Source organism: Panicum hallii, chromosome 2, assembly GCF_002211085.1.
Source record: "Panicum hallii strain FIL2 chromosome 2, PHallii_v3.1, whole genome shotgun sequence".
NCBI lineage: Eukaryota > Viridiplantae > Streptophyta > Magnoliopsida > Poales > Poaceae > Panicum > Panicum hallii.
This window is the reverse complement of record NC_038043.1, coordinates 46,327,409-46,346,805: the sequence shown is the minus strand read 5'-3', so window position 1 is coordinate 46,346,805 and position 19,397 is coordinate 46,327,409. Positions and strand designations below refer to the sequence as shown.

The window sequence follows — 19,397 nt, the reverse complement described above, 5'->3', positions numbered from 1 at the left end:
GAGCCGGAGGGGATTGAGCCATGGAGGAGGTCCCGCGTTTGTTCGCCGGCCGTCTCGTCCTCCGTAACTCCGTTTCGTCTCGTCGCCTCTCTCCCTCCGCCTCCGTCCGGGGAGGAGCAGTGCGCGCGCGCGAACTGAGCCGGCAGCGGGGGACATTGCACATTGGCGTGTCGCTCGCAGGTTACGAGCTCCCTGGTCCCCGTTTCCTCGGCGGCTCGGTTGTTCTTCCCGGCGGTAGGAGCGGGCCGGCGACAGTGCGCGGAACGGCTTTTACTGTGACGCTTGCCGATGGCCCCCCCCTGGTACGTCCGTCCGCGCGCGCTGGTGCTTGCTCGTACGGGTCAGGGAGTAGTGAGTGTATTTCTGGCGGCCAAGCCAAGCATCCTCCGTCCCCCCCCCCCCCCCCCCCCTCTCTCTCTCTCTCTCTCTCTCTCTCTGCAAAACAGACTGTGTGGGCAGTCAGTTCTTCCGGCGGCCGCCTCCTCTGCTCGAATAAAGCCATCGGAGCTCTTGCGGCGCGACCTCGAGCGAACGCTCGCAGGTCGCAGCTCTACTCCGCCGTGCTCTGAAGTCCATCGCGCCGGCAGCAGCATCATCATCTGCCGTGCGTCCTCCGTGCTTCGCCTTGTTCTTGCCCCCTGTTGGTAGTTTCTTTTGCTCAACCTTCAAGATCTCTTATGATATAGTATAGTGCTATCCTACAAGTAGAAATCTCTTAACCGTGGATTCCTCTTGACCGCCAGTTTCTATTCAGACAGCGAAGTTGATAGCTCGCCGGCCTCTGCATGATACCACGGGTCCACAGCAGCAGGTTTTGCTCTCCTTCTGTTTGTGTTCTTCTTCAGCATATGTATTGATCTTGTGCCTCGGAGCTTATTGTGTTGGTGAGTGTCTTGGAGGTCAAAATAGGAGATGTGAGGCTACCTCCGGACATTCTTCTTGCCCTTGTTTCAGGTTTCTTTTTTCCATTGGATGGTAGTATGGTACAGTATCAGTCCCTATTTATAGCTAGTTCATTCATCGCTTCAGTAATAGATTTAGGGTTACAATCCCCCTCCCCCGATATCTGAATCCCACTTTTAGTTTAAAAAAAATAATCCGGGTGTCATTTTAACAGCACATCGAATAGGCAAAGAATAGTTGCTTGGTGTGTCTCCTGTAGTCCTGTTAACCATTTCTGCTTCAGATTCTTCCTGTTACTTCTGCCCCACTGTTCCCCTTTCCTTTTAGTTCAAAAAATTCATTTTCCTAATTTTCAAAACATACTGCCATATTGGCATCATGGCATGCGTATGAAAACAGCCTGGATAAACCTTTTGTTTTCCGTGCCTACTTGCAGTTGTGTGATTGACCGAGAACTGGCACCAGAACAAGAATCTCGCAACTCCCTTGTTGACTGGCGTAGTTTTGAGTGGGTTTCTCCATTCCCGGATGGGCAGGCCTAGAGGAGGAAAGGCTAAACGGCCGACGCCCCAAGCTACCAAGAGCGAGGAGGCCGATGCCGCCAGCGGCGACGAGGAGGCCGTGATGCCAGCGTACAAGAGAAGGGGACGGCCGCACAAGCACCTCAAGGCTGAAGACACCGACGAGGAGGAGGACGGTGCCAAGGTCGAGCACGTGGAGGACAGTGACGGCGCCAAACCGGTCGTGCCGAGCAAGGGCTCGACCGAGAACGGAGGGAAGAAGAGGAGGCGGCGGCGGCAACCGAATAACAAGGGAGGCTGCGACTCGGCGGCGGGGAAGGACGAGGCCGTCAAGCAGAGCGGGTTCCGGCATCATGGGAGCCGGCGGAAGAGCACCCCGCGGCGAGCTGCCGAGGCGGGGGTGGAGTGCAAGTGAGGCTCCGGATTGGAGCGGATTAGCTATGCGACTATGCGAGCCATGACGGATTGCAATTTTTTTTAGTTTTTTGGGGGTCATGCTTCATGTTGTATAGATCAAGAGCCCAGGACTCTGCTTCGATCTTTGGCCGTGCCGTTTCTTGTTCCGCAACTAGCTTTCGGTCCAAAAGGAAAAAAAATAAAATCGTTTCAAAAAACTAGCTTTCGGTCCAACTGAGTATCTGAATAGCTGGCTAATGAGGCTGCCTGCGTCATAAAAAAATGGTGATTATATTTGGTATATACTATATACTGTGTATTTTTTTCTTCTCTCTTTTTTTAGCAAAGGAGATTGTATGCCACCATCTATTGTTTGTGCTAGTTTATAAAATTATTTTCCATCATTCAATTCTCTATGTAACTTATGACGGAAAATGTTTTTACAAATGACCACATCCCACGTGAAGAATATTAGTTATATTCCCATAATTTTTGGAAAGTATTTTGTTGCAATAAAAATTCAGATAAGTTTTAAAAGTAGCAAAATATTGTGAATTTATTTTTGAAATTGGAAAGGTTACATGTTTGTTTTCCAGCAAAATGTGTTCACCTCTACTTTTTCTATCACTAAAAAAAATTTCGTGAGTTTTGGAAGTGATTTCCATGTCATTTCGCCCAACTTAACTGACAGAAGTGATGTAAATATCGAATAAAGAATGAAAGTCACAAGTCAGTGTCGTATAAGGAGGGAAATAAATTTAGGGCCAAGGAAAAAATTTCACCAACTTCCGATGTCAAATAAGATTTTTTTTCTCTCTTATAATATAGCTATATTTATGGCTCCTCAGGAGACACATGCTTTTTCTAGGACCATCGAGTGGAAGATGGTATGATGAGCCACGTTGTGACCCAACTGGAGAAAAGAATTGTATACACTTAAAAACACAGATTGTAACAGTCGGAATCCACTTCAGGATGAAAACAAAAATAGTAATTTCCAATTTTTAAGAATCATTTTTGAGATTTTATCAACTTTTAAGGCTAAACAAAAATAAAAATAATTATCAAAAGAACAAAAACGAAAATGGTAAAATAATATGAAAGTGAAAACAAAAATAATTTAAGCATCATCTGATCGTTCTCGAGAACTATCGTATTTTTGGAGTATTCTACCATACTTTACCGATAGAAATACTATATTCACGTACAATGCCGCACGCCTGCTATCTATATTTTTCGAGAGTCATGACTCATTTGTCATTACCCTAAATAACAACCTAGCGATCTGAATTCATAGGACTATGAATAGTTTCTTGTATGGTGGGATTAATGTCTAAATTTTTAGTACTATGAAATGAGATACATGTCATGGATGGATGAATACTTGGATTAACATCTTAACCATCAGTACTTGTGCATGAAATGTGTCAAAGTCATATGGTTAGAGTTGTGCTCTATGGTTTAATATATTTATCATTTTTTAAAATATCATTTTTTTCAAAATATCATCTCGATAGGTTTCGATCATTATCGATGTATTCTTGATCGTATATTTTCATTTTCGAAATTACCTAATACCCATGCCGTTTTCGTTTCCAATAATATCATACCATTTTTGTTTTCGATGAAAAAAATATAAAAATAAAAGTGACGGAGCCTTCCACCTATCATTTCCGACGGTTGTCATCCCTATCTTCTGGTATGCAGAGATTCAGAGATACAGGCTTGCCTGTATGGTGTACAGACTGCAGTGGAGTCCGAGATGTGCAGGATTATATTGGAAACTTGTGCTACCATGGGGTCCATGGTGAAGCAGGTGATCGAGACTAAGGCATACGACCCATCATCTGCGAGATCAATCACTTGTTAGCTCTAAACTTTAGCGAGTGCTAGATTATTACTTACTGCACTAGTGACTCTGTGACTGTAATACGGTGTTTTTTTAATAAAGGATAAACCGGCCTCAACTGTAACACGGTGTCGCTGTAAGAAAATTGGGAGGGCAACGTTGAAATCACGTCGAGAAAGAGCAGACGCAGGAGCCTAAAAACGAGCAAGAAAGGCGTCTCTTCTCCTCAGGGCAAGTACAACGGCGAGACAGCAGCCGTCGACTTGTGTCCACCACATCCAAATCGTCCAACGTGGCCCTCATTTGCTGAAGAAAAAGAGAGCAGCCATCGTCTCGTTCGACTACGGCAGGGGCGCGTGCTCCGACGTGAATCGACGAGTGCTCGCGCCCGTTGTACGACCCGCTGCCGTTCGTCGTCGGCGTCGCGGATCCGATGCGCGCGCGGACGATTTTTCCTTTGCGCGGCAAATCTCGCGCCATTCTTCCCCCTCGAATCCCCCTCCAAGCACCATTGAAATATCCCCCAAATCCCTGTCAGCCAACCCTAGCTAAGCGGCGGCAGCCACACCACGCGGCAAGAAGAGAAGCGGGCGGCAGCTCAAGAATAATTTGGTTGAGCGCTGCGCAAAAGGAAAATTAGAGCTGCATGTGTTAATCAAATTATTACTTTTATGATCATACCGTGTATTCCTAAGAACCTTTTTATATGAATATATATCCTTCTCTAAGAGGCTCATGCGAATTATTTGAATATATCATGTGTTTTCTCATGTAAGCACTAAAATAGCTACAAAGATCAAATTATGTACCAGATCATCATGATTTACATGCAAAGGATGGATTAAATATCTTACAGACAACCAAATAGACAGCAGCTATTTAAATTGTTGTACAAGCTGTCCTATTTGACTGTCTATACATGGTAAAAAGACAGCAGCGATCTAAACCGTTTTACTTGCCCTCAGCGGCGCAGCCTTTTCCACTTTGCAGTGTGTGTACGCTCCGGCCTGAGCCTGACGACTGCCTCGTGCCGTCCAATCCGATGCGTACCGCCGCCTCGCGCTCCCGCGCCGCTGCGTCGGGAGAACCTGCGCCGCCGAGTACGCTGGATGCGCGGGACTGCAAGTTCGGTTTGGGGCTTGCTTGCGGGCACGCAAGATGGCAATGGCGGCGCCCCGCAGTCCGGCACGGGCTGCAACACCGCCGGGCCAGCCCAATCAGACGGGGCGCCGGGAGGGAGAGAGAGACGAAAGCGACCTCTCCCTTCCTCCCCTGCGCGCGCAGCGGTCGCGGCCCACGCACTGTTCCCCGCCCGGCCGGCCGCGCGACGCACACAGCGCCGGGCCAACCCGCGGGCCTGTCCGCCTGGATCCGCATCGATCGCGCTGGCACGGGCGCGGAGCCGAGCGGAGCGCGGCCACAAATGGGGACTTTTTTTTTTGAAAAAGGGTTAAAAAAATTAAAATTCGAAAAAGGGGTGCCAGCTTGGAATATTTTGAAAAATGGGTGCCTCCCGCCCAATGAAAGAGCGGGATGACGCATCCCACCCATCCAACGGACGGGGGGAGGAAAACTTTTTCGCAGGGGCCTCTTCGCGAAAGTTACGCAACATCCCGCCGTTCCAACGAGCGGGGTGTCTTCCGAGTTGCCTCCTGTCCGTTGGGAGGGCGGGACGTTCCACCGAGGGGCAACCCGCCCTTCCAACGGTCGGGATGTCTCCCCCCCCAACTATTTAAGCCCCTACCCACCCCCTAATTCTCATGAAATTCATCAAAAATCAACAAAAAAGAAAAGGAGGAGAGGAGAGGAGAGGAAGAGAGGAGAGGAAGCGGCGAAGCTCTGTCCACACGTCGGTTTGGAGGTATTATAATCGTATAATTATTAATTATTTTTACAAATATTTGTTAGGAGTGACACGTAGAATTCAGTATTTTCAATAGCTTTTAGAAATATTTGTTAGGATAGTTCTATTTTAAATAGTTTTGAGTATTTTTAATAGTTTTTAGATATATTTCTTAGGGTAGTTATATTTTGAATAGTTTTTATAATTGCAATAGTTTTTAGATATGTTTTTTAGGATAGTTATATTACGAATAGTTTTCAGTATTCTGAATAGCTTTTAGAAATATTTGTTAGGGTAGTTCTGTTATAAATAGTTTTTAGTATTTTCAATTGTTTTTAGATATATTTCTTAGAGTAGTTATAATTGCAGTAGTTTTTAGACATATTTTTTAGGGTAGTTATATTTCGAATAGGTTTCAGTATTTTGAATAGCTTTTAGAAATATTTCTTAGGGTAGTTTTGTTATAAATAGTTTTTAATATTTTCAATTGTTTTTAGATATATTTCTTAGGGTAGTTATATTTTGAATAGTTTTTATAATTGCAGTAGTTTTTAGACATATTTTTTAGGGTAGTTATATTTCGAATAGGTTTCAGTATTTTGAATAGCTTTTAGAAATATTTGTTAGGTTAGTTCTATTATAAATAGTTTTTAGTATTTTCAATTATTTGTAGGAATATGTCTTACGGTACTTATATTTTTCATGCAGATATGGCGCAGACACCAGAGCTCCTTGACGCGCACATCGACGAACGGCACAGGTCGTACCTGGCAGCGGTGGAGGGGCAGGAGCTTCACGAGTTGCGCCCTCGTGTAGCAAAAGAGTTGTTGCACCTGGACGACCGCTGGCTTGACAGGTGATACTTTATATTTTTTTATGAAACTAATGTATAGCTTGTACGATAATTGTAACCACAATGCAAAATATACAGGTTACGTGAGGCTGGTTTGCTGCCTCTCGCACATATGCTTCAGGCCGGCGACGGTCAAGACGGTGGCGCCAAGAAACGGATGCAGCTGGACCGCTCTCTACTTGCAGCGTTGGCGGACAGGTGGCGTCCGAAGACGTACACGTTCCACTTGCCGTGCGGGGAGATGGCCCCCACGTTGCAGGACGTGTCGTACCTGCTCGGGCTTCCCATTGCGGGTGAAGCTGTTGGCCCGGATGCCGTGCCACTTTTCTGGAGGGCGGAGCTGCAGGAGCGGTTTGCTCCAGCGAACCCGCCACTTGTTGTGAACGTACCTGATTTGCCCGGCCTAGCCAAAAATTGGGTAATACAATTTAGGGTACGTCCAGTTATTTTTTATTTAATTTAATTGAATCATATGTGAGTACCTCTAAGTTTTGAACAAATATATTACAGGCTCAGAATCTGCACCCTCTGGCTGGGCAGTACGAGGTGTCACGATACCTGGAGGTATATCTGTTGTGGTTGTTCGGCTGAACTCTTTTCTGCAACTCTACCGGCAATTATGTGGACAAGGTGCTCATGTAATACGCGCGCGCGATTGCGGATGCGGAGCCGGGCCAGGTACCTGGGTGGAGCTGGGGATCGGCAGTGTTTGCTGCCACGTACCGAGCCCTTTGCCTGGCCTGTTTGAAGACGGAGAGGACCACCGTCATCACAGGCTGCCCACCTCTGCTGCAGCTATGGTCGTACGAGCGATTCGCCATAGCACGTCCCCTAATCAGCGAGGAGCCTTATCCGCCCAAGATGTATGGGACGTGGGACGAGGATAGCCCCACGATGGGTTCGCTTTGGATCGATCGACGGGTAAGTTCTTTTAATCTCTTTAATTTACTGTTGTACGTTTCTATATATAAGGAGTACCGATGCAGTTGTGTAATTTTTGCAGATGAGCTGGGCACATCGGCAGGTCCGAAAAGCATACCCTCATTTCGTGTCCGAATTTGATCGGATGCGGCCACAGGATGTCATCTGGACACCGTACACCACTGCGGCTATCCAGACACGTGCGCCGCATGGGTTATCTTCCCTCTGCACGTGTGACGAGGAGTACTGGCTGACAAAGGCGAACCTAGTGTTCGATATTCTCGTCGAGCCGTACTGCGTCGAGCGTGTGATGAGGCAGTTCGAGCGACTACAGCACTTTCCTCTCCTACCTCGAGCGTTCCAGGCCGTGCCGCGCAACGTACACGAGTAAGTTTGTGATAACTCGTTTTGTATTAATTATATATTCGTTACCATAAAGCAATGTTGTCTTTGAAATATTTGCAACATACATTCGCGCAGGGGATATCATGCCAACGAGATCAACTGGGTCGTCAAGATGCAGGAGTACGTAGAAGGGTGGCTTGACGCACGTGAGGATGTGTGGGACGAGGAGCAGCCACACACGGAGGCGTCATATGCCGCATACCTCCGCTGGTACCTCCTTCGCACGCGTCCTTACGTCACTTTTTCACGCATTGATGACGCGGAGCATCAGCACCAGCCGACCATCTCGGACACGTATCCCTCGTACCGTGATCAGGAGCACCGTGGCGCGGTACGTCTTTCGCAACTTGAATTATTTAATCTTTTTTATAAAAGATCGATAACAATATTACTCTGCATCACATTATGTATGCAGATTGATCTGATCAACTACGCGGAGGTCGAAGCTACATCTCAGATCACGTTGGTTGAACGTGGAGTACGTGTACCGGAGTCACAGTACAAGGACACCTTGCGTAAGATTCAAGACAACTTGACGCGAGTGTTGCGTGCACTGACGTGTCGCGGCAGAGACGACGTGGGGGCCTCTAGTTCATCTCATGCGTCGGCCCATGTGTACACAGCTGGTCCGTCGACCTCTGCAGCACCGCATGCAGCGTCCAGCGGTACTGCCGCTAGTTCAAGCTGTAAGTCTTTTATAATTGCCATTTCGATCACCTTTGATTTACACGACTAATTTCGTTTCTTTTTATAGTCATGCACTCGACGGCAATGGGACCTCCTCCTGCAAGAATGGAGCCTCAGACGTTTGGTGCGTATGCTCCAGGAACGTCTCTCCCGTCAGGTTCGATGCCAGCTACACCAGCTGCACCGTACTCTCAGGGCTACGCTCAGCATGCATGGTCGGCGGGAGCTCCTGTATACGGTGCTCCATTCAGTGTGCCGGACTGGGACGACTGAGAGGGCGGCTCCGCCACTTGGTCAGAGCTGGTGGGCGGCGGCGCCGAGCCTGACATCATTGGTCCATCCCAGACGTATGACGCTCCAAGTGCACAGTCCCAGTATGACCCCTTCACGCCTGCACCTCCTCCGCCTCGTCCTCACTGTGCTCCAGATGCATTTACGTACTCGGAGGATCACATACGCCGACGGGCTAGGACTAGGAGGGGAGGACCAAGAGAGCGCGAGGTCCGGGACATGCGGGGTAGATACTCCTGATTCGTCGACTTTTTATATTTAAACTGTTTTTGTATGATACTATTTTTTTTAATTGGTTGATATATCGTAGTATCGTAATATTTGGATTCGACGTTGCAAAACGTTATCGTTTTAACCATATTCATACGAGTTTTAGATAGAGCAATCTTCCTCGTAAAATTAAATTAAAATTTTAAATGTATACAAAAGAGTATGGCGAATCAATATTGTATTTGAAAATAGTCTGAATTTCAAATAGATTGTAAATTATAAATTCCAACAGAAAATAACAAAAAAAATAGACAGTCAACATCCCGCCCACTGGCCGGGCGGGATCCCTGCCTCAGAAACCTCTTCGCGAATAAGAAACTTTCTTATTCGCGAAGGGGCCCTCGGGAGGGGCCTGCAAAAAACTTTTTGGAACATCCCACCCTCTGGTTGGGCGGGATGTCCCCTCCCGCCCGTTGAGGCACCCATTTTTCGAAATATTCCAAATCGGTACCTCTTTTCGAATTTTAATTTTTTAAACTTTTTTTTAAAAAACTCCACAAATGGGGGCAACGCCGGCCGGCCGCGTCGTCCGTCCGCCTCGCCTCGCCCACGCGACGGGCGGGTTTGCGCTCACCTGCGAGAGCGCCGGGCGACTCGCCATCGCCGGAAACGATCTGAGGAGCCGTGAAATCATCGTCAACACACATTGGTTGGACTCGCCATTGAGCCCGGCACGAAGGAACCGCACCTGGACTGTATTTTCTACAGCTCGTACAAGGGCCGGCCTGGACCGTACCTGCCTGCGTACATTGGACCGTAGCTAGCTGCTTGCGCCTCGCCTGCTCCTGCTCTCCTGCTACGCAATACCCATCCGGATATCCGCGCCAGGTCTCCGACGCGGCCATTGCCATACCAGACCAGGCACCCGCCCCGGCCCATCTCGCACGACACGCGCGCACAGCTCACAGGCGCACAGTAACGCCCGCGAGCAGGCGAGCACGGGGGCCCGCACGGCGCCCTGAGGCGGCCCACGTGCGCCAGCGACCCGGCCGGCGCACAGTCACCGGTAAGCGTCAGCAACAGTGCCGGCGCCAGTGTTAGCAGCGTCGGCCCGGCCGGCCGTCCGGCCCCTCCTCTCCCGCCTCGTGTAGTCGCCTCGCGCCACGCACGGCGCTGCCGCGCGCGCGCGCCACGGGCCTGGCCGTTCTGCACCCCCCCCCCCCCACCCCCCGGGTCGCGCACCGTCGCCGTCGGGTCTCTGTAGCTGAGGCAAGGGCCAGCGCGGTCGCGGCCGCTCTGGCGCTGCCCGGCCGCTGCCGGTACCAGCGGCAGCTAGCTAGCCGGCCGGGAGATTCGGTGCTGGGTGCATGCCGCTGCTGTCCGCGGCGGTGTAGACGACGTCACGGCGATGCGAAAGGAAACCCGGGCACTTGCCGAATGCGACGCGCGCATGGGCGCTCGTGACCGAAGCCCATCGGCGCGCGTGCGGCCATGGCAGCAGCTGCGGCGCGACGGCGAGTAAGGATAGCAATGGGACTAATCAAGCCGTTAAGCAGGATCACATCAGGTTAACGAATTCACCACCGAATGCTCGAACTGTTTCCACACAAAACTGACAACGTTAGCGACGAAGGTTAGGCGACTGTGGGTCTCCAAGTTCCAAACGGATTTGCTGCCGGCTCAAGCGCGATCCGAAGTACGGGCAAGCCGGCCCAGTTGCCGGAAACAAAGACGGCCGACCCGGGGGACAAAAGGCGAAGGACACAGCTGCCAAAAACCTGCGTTTGTTGTGTCGCCGATCCTTGGACACAATGCCGGTGTGGTGCCACTGCCTCTTTCCTGCTCCTGATTGAATCATTTCTTCCGAGAAAAAATCGTCACGCCGCTGCCGAGCACATGGCCAGTGCCTGCCGCTTGGATAAAAAGTTGGATAAGGTTACATTTCTTGTGCGTGCTCCTGTATTTACTGAGAACTGATGATGGTAACTGATACACACTCCCGCTTCTGTACAAGGCAATGGCTTTTTCAAAGAAACCCCAGGAGTTGCAGCAGCTAAGCAAGGACAGCCACCGTTTACTAGCCTGGATATGTCTTCGTTGGCCGAGCGACCAGGGCTAAAATTTAGTTTTGTTATATCAAACGAAAATCTTGCTATCTATAAGTATTAAATAAATCTATTTACAAAATCTTTTGCATAGATGGATGCTAATTCGCGAGACGAATTTAATGAGTCTAATTAATCTATTATTTTCTACAGTGATGCTACAGTAACCATCCGCTAATTATTAATTAGCATACCTTATTAATTCATCTCGCGAATTAATCTAGGGATTCTGCAATTAGTTTTATAATTAAACTTTATTTAATACTTTTAAATAAAATTTTTTCTTATATGACGGAACTAAAGTTTAGCCCTTTCGAACCAAACACCCCCGAAGATAACATAGATCCGATAGCTCTCTACTTCCATCCCAGATTAACCATTAATCTACCATGCATTCCTGTCCTAGTTAAATCTCAAAATGCCTCCGACTGTTCTAATTCTTCTGTGCAAATGGTCCTGTACACTCATGTGTGTACTTCACATCTCTTTTAGTAGATGCTGGTACCTGGGGCGGCGTGCTCCTGTACATGAATACCCCCTGCTGTGAACTCCAGTCTTCAGAGTTCAGATTCAGATAGGTGGCATGCATGGGCACCAGCAGCAAGCCAGCGGTTCAGGCTTTCAAAGAGGCAAGCAACAAGAGATTATAAAAGAAAAAGAGTCAAGCAAGTTGCATAGAACAGTGACCCCTACTCCTACTAGCGAGGGTGGCGAGCACGGAGCCCCATGGCAATCAGTTGGGGCATTTTGAGGCAAATCCAAAGCTCCCTGCTGCGAGCTTTTGAGCCCTAGCAAAGGGAGCTCGCGCGCTCGTAAAGAGATTCTCCACCAATCCGAACACGCCAAGGCACGCCCTGGCCCGGGGCTAGACCAGCGGTTAAACTATGGCAAGAGAAGTCTTGTCGAGCTCAAAAGCGGGGAGGGAAGGGAGGCTAGAGGCCAAGAACGTCCATTGACGCATACCCCCATGTAACCCCCCCCCCCCCCCCCCCCCCCCCCCCCCCCGTTTTGTGTTGTCTCGCCGAGGACTGTGCTAATGGTACCTGCTCCTTTTATTTTTGTGGGCGAGGCTACGTGCACATGGCGTGAGAAACCAGCGGCATTTGGGACCGGATCAAGGTTGTATTGCCATTGGACAATTTTGAATTCCCAAGTTTCCAGTTGAGCGAACTCCAAATCCGGATCAAGGTTCAAAAGCTATCAGCGACATGTTGCCCGTGGAATGTACAAGATTCTCATGGAATGATAGGAGGAATAAAGACAAGTAAAACATGAGGAAAGATGTAGAAATTTTAGAAAAAGAAGCAAGTTGGAAATATTTGAATTGAGTTTGTTATAAACAATCTCGTTAGGCTTCATCTCATATTTTCTTCCCCATGATCTCGTTTGCCAATCGCCGTTACATACAAGACGCTCGTAGACGCTACTTTTAAGACATTATTAAGCTACAATTGGCCGTATTTAAAAGACTCACGGTTGTAAAAAAAGAAAAGGATTTATATGAGAAAGACCGTTTCATAAGCACGATATAGTTTTTATATGTGCTTAAGAAGTGGTACCATTTTAGAACACATACTTTCTATCCCATTTAAGAAAAAATATAGTGAAGAAAAATTCATGTACTTGCCAAGTACTCCTGTAGGAAAAGAATAGCTATAGAGCAGCAATCATGTGATGTGATGTTTAAGAATAGTACTTTGGTGACAAATTAGATAAAAAATAATGACAAATCTCACATCGGAGTCTTACAATAAGAACCACGAGCATGGTACCTGATGCCATTGAATACTGTACTAGCCCTCTAGCCGGAATAAAAAGGTCGTACTCTGTCTATCTCCACGTCTAGATCAAGTCGAAAGCGCATGCATGATCCACCGCAAACCCATGTAGCACCGTAAAATATCCAGCGGCTGAGCGGGCAGCCCTCACCTCCTCAATAATAGGAGCCACCGTTGCTCGCTCACGGCCGGCCGGACCCGCCACCGCCACCACCCGCCATCAATAGTCCGCCACGCCCGCTGCGCGAGTGAGCAGTGGCAGCTGCTGGCGCCGGCCTATGGCCGCGCGCGCCAGCTGCCCCCGCCGGCCTGTTCATTCGTCGGCCCGGCTGAAAGACTTGACCCTGATCGCACGCACGCCGCCGTGCGTGCGGTGTGGACGTAGCAAGGCGCCTCGGGCGCGGGGGGTGAGTGGTGAGGGCCCCTGCGCACCGCGCGCCCCCGATGCGGGAAGCCGACGCAGAGACGCAGCACGGGCAGGCACACGGCACGGCACGGCACGGCACGGCGCGCCTACACCATCGAGCGGTCAGCCACTGTGGCCGCGCACAGCGCTGCCGCGGCACAGTGCTCGGGCGCTGCCGATGCTGTTCATGTCACAGGCCACAGCCGGCCGGGCCGACCCCGTCCCCGGCCGGCCGCGGGCGCCCCGTTGCGCGCCACTGTGGACGGCACCTGACGGGACCCTCCCTCCCGTCCCGGCCGCCCCCCCTGTGGTGCGCGCGTGATCGGAACGCCGGAGGCAGCCACTGTACGCCGAATTATGAGGACGGCTCGATCGGGCATGGACTTTTTCCACCCCAGCACACGCGCTCTATATATGGCGCGCGGGCCGGCGCGGCCGCGGCACGCCATGGGAGTACTAGTCGAGTAGAGTAGGAGCCGCGTAGCCGCGTGGAACAGTGGCAGCGGCGCGAGAAAAGAGGAGCGCGGCGTGGTGGCGCGGTAGTGGCGGGGAGCTGGAGCTAGCAGCCTAGCAGTGGCAGCTGCTGCTCCGACTGGGACTCTGGGACTCGGGAGGGAGCCGGGTGGGAGTGGGAGTGCGCGTGTATGCTGGTGGTGAGCGCCTGAGCGGGGAGGGAAAGGAAAGGGACGGCGGCGGCACACCACACAGGCGCACACGCGCGCACACTGCACCACACACGCCCAGGCGTTATTTTAAGGGCGGCGCCACCACTGTTGTCGCCTGCTCCGCTTCCCCCCTCTCTTGCTCCCCCGCTGCCGCCTCCTACCCTCCTCTCGCCCAGCTCTCTTTCCCTCAAGTCCCTCGCCCCCCTCGCCACTTCCTCACTCTAGTAGCTAGAGAGGAGGAGGGCGGGCTAGAAAGCCACGCCCTCGCCGCCCGCCGACGAGAACTAAAACTGAAGTAGGGCGGCAGCGGGTGGCAATGGAGACCGGCGGCAGCGGCAGCGGCAGCAACGGCGGCGGGAGCGACGACGTCCGCGGGCTCAAGTTCGGCAAGAAGATCTACTTCGAGCAGGACGCGGCGGCGGCCGCAGGCGGGAGCGGGGCGGCGGCTGGCGGCAGGAAGGGGAAGGGCGTGGCCTCCGGCCCGGCCCCCGCCGCCGCGCCGCCGAGGTGCCAGGTGGAGGGCTGCGGCGTGGATCTGAGCGGCGCCAAGCCGTACCACTGCCGCCACAAGGTGTGCTCCATGCACACCAAGACGCCGCGCGTCGTCGTCGCCGGCATGGAACAGCGCTTCTGCCAGCAGTGCAGCAGGTAAAAACATTTTTGAACTCTTTACTCCTTCCGTCTCCCGGTACCGCCCCAAATTGGGTTCGGAAACTTGTTCATTCCTGTCAGCAGTTTTTGAAAAAGAAAACAAAAATCCTTTCAGCCCTGGATTATCTTTGGAAAACAATAACAACAACAAAAAAGAAGCCAATCTCTGCAATTGGCTCATCTAACTCTCTTTTTAACTGAAACGCAACGGTTGTCTGAAGATTTCCACACATCCATTTCTGCTGCAGCGCGCTCATGCGTCCGTGGAATCGTGTGGTAGCATGGCATCCACAGGGTAGGATACTGGGAGTACCGTTGGTGCGCAATTGTTTGGTGGGCGTCAAGTTGGATGTAAAATTTGGGCAAGTGCAATCTGACCAGAATAGTAAGGGACATAGATGTGAACATCCAGAGTATCTTGTCTGAGCAGCACATATATAGGAAGCCTAGATTTCTCTTTTTCTTATTCTACTGTAGGTAGCCTATGCGAATGGCTATTGGGTAGCACGGTACAGTAGCACCTGTACGACACTATTTAATGCCCTAATGAAATGGAACAGAAGTTGGGAACAGGGTCGGGACAGATGAAAATGCAATGAGTTCAGTACTATCTTTGTTGATGCTGTAGTTCGTCTTAACTTCACCGGTGACAACATCTAGTTCTTTCTTCCAGGTCGGTAATCTTGCTTGTAGGTCGGCAATGTTGTTTAACTTTGTTTAATCCAAATTTGTATAAAGTGTAAGGTTACACGCACACATCATAGTCCTAAATGCTGCTGTTCGTTGAACATGATGAACTCTTTGGAGGGGGTTTTGGGGGCGCGGGGGGGGGGGGGGGGGGGATTGTGCAACGGCCCGACTCATACTGTCTGTGGCCTTTCGCATCACCGGAAAAAAGAGAAGGTTCTGACCGTTCATTGATAGATAAACCTGCTGTTTCTCTGATAAACACATCGCTTTACTAAGTCTTTACGCGTGTCCGCTCCCCATGAATGATTGCAGGTGCTCTTCCCACATGGTAACCTTTTAAATCTTTTTCATGGGGCCCTGATGTGTGGATCTAATCATGAAAGGCGTGTCTTTGGTTAATATCGCTACATATACTTCTATAGACTTCGAATAAAAATGTTAGTTAAAGAGGATTAGAAAACACATACCCTGCTTGTATCAACGCAGCTTTTCACATGACATGTGGCATGCTTTGTATGTTTATTCATTTGATGCAAGTTGGTATTAAGATACAAGTCAGTAGCAGAGTCTTGATTACCCAGTTAAACAATTCCCTCTTCCATGTGCAAGCAAATTTTCTTTTTCTACATTGCCGTTGATCCGCGGATATTCCTTGGTCTGCTTTTGCTATGTAAAAACTTAATGATGCTGCCATTGTGGCCATAATGTGTGTAGAACTCTGAGTTCGTGACATTATTCCACTCTTAGATTATAGCTCGTCCGATTTGCCAGTGCTACCTATTTTATTGACACTTGTTTGTTGGTCATGCTGTCCTAGTAGTTGACATGCTATATAGGTTGTCTTCTGACCCTGCTTCAGTAAAATCACTTGTTAAGTCTGTGCAGTTAGTAAACATACATTGCTCACTCTAATCACAGGTTCCACCAATTACCTGAATTTGACCAAGGAAAACGCAGCTGTCGCCGTCGCCTTATTGGTCACAATGAGCGCCGGAGGAAGCCACCACCTGGACCTCTCACTTCACGCTATGGCCGGCTTGCTGCATCATTTCAAGGTATCGACTATCGAGTGCCACATCTTGTTAAGAAACCATAGTTGTTCTTCCTCAAATGCATATGCTAATCTGCTATTTCTGTAACCTCTTGTTTCTTCAGAGCCTGGCAGGTTCAGAAGCTTCCTGCTGGACTTCTCGTACCCAAGGGTTCCGAGCAGCGTGAGGGATGCGTGGCCAGCGATTCAGCACGGCGGCGACCCGATGCCAGGTACCATCCAGTGGCAAGGGAACCAAGAAGTTCACCCTCACCGCAGTACAGTTGTGGGTTACGGCAACCACGCGTACATCGGCCATGGCGGCTCGGTGGCAGGGCCTTCGGTGCTCCCCGCCGCCTTCGAGCTCCCGCCCGGCGGATGTGTCGCGGGAGTTGCCACCGACTCCAGCTGTGCTCTCTCTCTTCTGTCAACAACTCAGCCATGGGATACTGCCCAAAGTGCCAGCCACAACCGGTCCCCAGCCATGTCCGAGGCCAGCGCCTTCGAGGGCACCCCGGTGGCGCCCTCCGTCATGGCGAGCAGCTACACGGCGGCCGGCGCCTGGGCTGGCTCCCGGGGCCCTGCCGCCGAGGGCGCCAGGAGCGTGCAGCACCCCGAGGATGCTCTGCACCTGGTCCACCCGGGCTCGGTCCACCACGGCAACTTCTCGGGCGAGCTCGAGCTCGCGCTGCAGGGTAGCGGGCCGTCGAACCCGCCGCACGCCCACCACGGCAGCTCCGGCGGCACCTTCAGCCACTCCAGCAACGCGATGAACTGGTCCCTGTAGGGACGGGGCCTTCCCCCCCACCAGCACCTGCCGGCCTCGCCGCTCGCCACGCCACGAGACATGGAGCGCCTGGGCGCCCTGGTTTTGCGCGCCGTACCTCGCCGACTCTGTTTTCAGGGTGGAACGGGGGATTCCTAACCGGTAAATCGTCGCGAGTTCCCTTCCCCGTGTAGCCCGTTGCGTCCATGAACTCGATCGAACACCTGATGAACCTATGATTTCTAGAACTCCGTAACCTGGATTATTCAACTATGATGATGCTTATCAAGGGACCTGTTACTGTTTCTCGTGTTGTTGCTTAGTTTGTAACCCAAATATCTACGATGATTTTTATCCACCTTAGTTAACCATCCTATTCGTGTCTGCCTGTAATGATTTTTCAAGTGTCCAAATTTGATCTTTGAATGGAGGTCCAAATTCCAAATTAGTTTGTGGTCATGCATTTCGCAGGGGCAGAAATGAGTCCGAATCCCCATCGGAGAAATGTAGTGGCGAGGGCGCGAGGCGTGTCAGATTTTGAATCAGATTAAGTAGGCAGTATCGGTACGGTCTATAAAAGATTCCAAACTTAACCTGCGCCGTCGGCCGTTCCGCTCCGTACTCCCAAGACTCTATTTCCGGCAGGTCCCTGTGTTCGTCTGCGAGACCACGTCGGCCACGCTCGCGATCCAGCAACTCGTAGCTCCATAAAAGTGTTTTTGTACTCGGCCACGGAGACCGCCGACCACCAGCTGCACCGGATTGCGTCGGTCGATCGAAGCACAGCGAGTCAGTTCGCTTGCGATGTGCTTGGCGGAAGGCACGACGGGTGATGAACGCCACGTCCGCGACGTCGTCGAGGGCGACGACGACGAGGAGGAGGAGGAGGCGTTCGTGAAGGCGCCGCCGTCGGACGACTACCCCGCGTGCCTCCGGCACGCGGACCTCTGTTCGCTCGCGATGTGTTTGGCGGAAGACACGACGGGCGATGAACGCCACGTCCGGGGCGTCGTCGACGCCGACGACGACGAGGCGTTCGTGAAGGCACCACCGTCGGACGACACCGCATGCCACCGGCACGCGGACCTCGGTTCGCTTGCATGTTTGGCGGAAGACACGACGGGCGATGAACGCCACGTCCGGGACGTCGTCGACGCCGCCGCCGCCGAGGCGTTCGTGAAGGCACCGCCGCCGGACGACCCCGCGTGCCACCGTCACGCGGACCTCGGTTCGCTTGCATGTTTGGCGGAAGACACGACGGGCGATGAACGCCACGTCCGGGACGTCATCGACGCCGACGACGAGGCGTTCGTGAAGGCGCCGCCGTCGAACGACCCGGCGTGCCTCCGGCGCATGGACAAGCTCCGCGTGCTGGTGGAGACGTGGGTGGAAGGCGTCCGCGCGGAGGCCGGGCGCCCCGCCCTCTCGGCGGCCATGTACCGCCGCCGGCGCGCCGCCGACCACCTGGACATGGCCCTCGAGTTCGCCCAGCGGCGCAAGGTGGGCCTGGAGGATGACAAGCTGTGCTGGTCCGTGCTGGACGCGATGGGCGCCGAGGTGATAGGCTCCTGCGCCTACTGCGGCTGCAACTTCAGCGTTGTGGCCGTGGTGGACATGCCGGAGGTGGGCATTGTCTGCGGCGTCTGTGGCCGGCGGGCTGTTGTGCACGACCCGGCGCCGCTGGTCCGCGACCCCCCGGCGGACGCGGAGGAGAGGTGGAAAGGCTGGCTGCCATGGTAGCTAGGCGGCCTGTGATCGAGGGCGCGTGAGAGATTCTGATGGCCATCGTCGGGCCCGTAGCGCTGCTCTGACACTCCTCCTAGTTTTTCCTACTCTTTAGCCATTGTATTGATGTATGCTCGTATAGAACACAAATAGGGATGTTGTTTTATCGTTATGCTCGTGGCATAATTGTGCAAAACCTATATTTTATGTTTAGGATCCTGTAACTGTGATCATAGTTAAAGACCTTCGATCTGATTGTTTCGCAAAAAAAGAATGACCTTCGATCTGATTTAAAATCGACAACTTTGATAGCCTTTGCCTCTCGGTATTCGTATTATTCATCATGGAGATGTCGATGCAAATGGATAGAGATTTAATAATAATTTTACTATTTAATTTTTAAAATACTTGCCGTGGTAAGTGACAATTTATTTTTGATACACCAGTGCGCTATTCTGCACGTTATAAGGCTTGGCAGAAAGAATGAGAATGAATAAAGTACTATTTCTATTGCCTTTGAGGGGATCGGGCCTTATAGTTTACAAGCCCACTCACCAAGCCCAGAAAGAGGTTGAGGCTTTGAGGGTCGGCCCGTGGGGGAGCGACGAGCGAGTAGGCCTCCAGTGTTAAGCATCAAACAACAAGGCCGAGTGGTATTTGTGCTTTTCAACCCGTCGTGGGTCTATACTTGGTTACTTATAC

General features: G+C 51.4%; 2 protein-coding genes across 4 annotated transcripts; both read left to right on the top strand.

Moving 5' to 3' along the window:
* Positions 1 to 440: 440 nt before the first annotated feature.
* LOC112882915 lies at positions 441 to 2,174 on the top strand. Of its 3 annotated transcripts, none has more exons than XM_025948111.1 (3): positions 441 to 640; positions 744 to 811; positions 1,340 to 2,174. In XM_025948111.1, the coding sequence occupies exon 3, from the start codon at positions 1,432 to 1,434 to the stop codon at positions 1,837 to 1,839; it is 408 nt and encodes a 135-aa protein (XP_025803896.1). In that variant the 5' UTR covers positions 441 to 640; positions 744 to 811; positions 1,340 to 1,431; the 3' UTR covers positions 1,840 to 2,174. The 3 variants fall into 3 exon arrangements, with proteins under 3 accessions (XP_025803896.1, XP_025803897.1, XP_025803895.1); XM_025948112.1 differs by having other exon boundaries at positions 441 to 644; positions 755 to 811; XM_025948110.1 differs by having other exon boundaries at positions 441 to 644.
* Positions 2,175 to 13,934: 11,760 nt separating this feature from the next.
* LOC112881970 (squamosa promoter-binding-like protein 17) lies at positions 13,935 to 17,363 on the top strand. Its single transcript, XM_025946904.1, has 3 exons — positions 13,935 to 14,481; positions 16,093 to 16,229; positions 16,330 to 17,363. The coding sequence occupies exons 1-3, from the start codon at positions 14,150 to 14,152 to the stop codon at positions 16,989 to 16,991; spliced, it is 1,131 nt and encodes a 376-aa protein (XP_025802689.1). The 5' UTR covers positions 13,935 to 14,149; the 3' UTR covers positions 16,992 to 17,363.
* Positions 17,364 to 19,397: the final 2,034 nt, after the last annotated feature.

Bases quoted from the DNA above. Each gene is read 5' to 3' on its own strand.
- LOC112882915 (XM_025948111.1), top strand. From the start codon at position 1,432: ATGGGCAGGCCTAGAGGAGGAAAGGCTAAACGGCCGACGCCCCAAGCT.
- LOC112881970 (XM_025946904.1), top strand. From the start codon at position 14,150: ATGGAGACCGGCGGCAGCGGCAGCGGCAGCAACGGCGGCGGGAGCGAC. The intron at 14,482-16,092 runs GTAAAAACATTT...CTCTAATCACAG, and splicing joins TTCTGCCAGCAGTGCAGCAG to GTTCCACCAATTACCTGAAT. The intron at 16,230-16,329 runs GTATCGACTATC...TTGTTTCTTCAG, and splicing joins GCTTGCTGCATCATTTCAAG to AGCCTGGCAGGTTCAGAAGC.